At 44.3% G+C, this 632-nt stretch overlaps 1 protein-coding gene across 1 annotated transcript in view; it reads right to left on the reverse strand.

Moving 5' to 3' along the window:
- LOC118325349 (signal transducer and activator of transcription 5B-like) overlaps nucleotides 1-632 on the reverse strand; it is a gene marked incomplete in the record, with an annotated part of 21,880 nt that overhangs the window by 14,959 nt on the left and 6,289 nt on the right. The window contains 1 exon segment of the mRNA XM_035657986.1: nucleotides 421-577. Within this exon segment, the coding sequence (XP_035513879.1) occupies nucleotides 421-577 (157 nt within the window).

The following is a 632-nucleotide window of genomic DNA, read 5'->3' on the forward strand; positions in this document are numbered from 1 at the left end:
GATGCAGGGTTCATTATGAAGTGTTTTAGGTTCATTGCGACGTCAAAAAGATCACTACAAGTCTGTTCCACTCCGTGTCCAGTGTGAAGAACTAGATTTGTTGAGATTGCCGAAATTAACAGGAAGCGTTTAATACATTTTGGGAATACCTTTTTTGATGTCAACATTTATGAGACACTTTAAGATAATAAATCCAATGTTTTCTGTTAAGATCGCTCAGCAGCTGGACTCAAGCAATCAAGTGAGAATCCATCTTGCCAAGCTTTAAGCTATGCTACTGGCAGCATAAACAGAGTACCACCACAGCTGATAAATGAGACCTGCTTCATGTTAACTGCTCCAAATTGTTTGAGCATAACGTTCCAGTGGAAGGGGTAGAACAGGGTTTCAGGGCAGGCTCTTAAAGCAGCTGATTGATACCTTAAGCTGGTTGGCGTAGTGGCCCAGCTTTATCTTGAGCAGAAAGCCGTCCTCTCCTCCCTGAAGCTGGGCTTTCCTCTGCAACTCTGCCACCAGGTTGTCCAGCAGACGCTTGGCTTTGGCCTCCTCCGATGGGTTGTCCAACTCTACTGAATCCCTGTGAAAGGCAGGAATACATTTAGATAATACGATAACTTTCAGCTCCTAAAGGC

This window comes from Morone saxatilis, unplaced genomic scaffold (assembly GCF_004916995.1).
Source record: "Morone saxatilis isolate NCDOM2014 unplaced genomic scaffold, NCSU_SB_2.0 Contig1, whole genome shotgun sequence".
Lineage (NCBI taxonomy): Eukaryota > Metazoa > Chordata > Actinopteri > Moronidae > Morone > Morone saxatilis.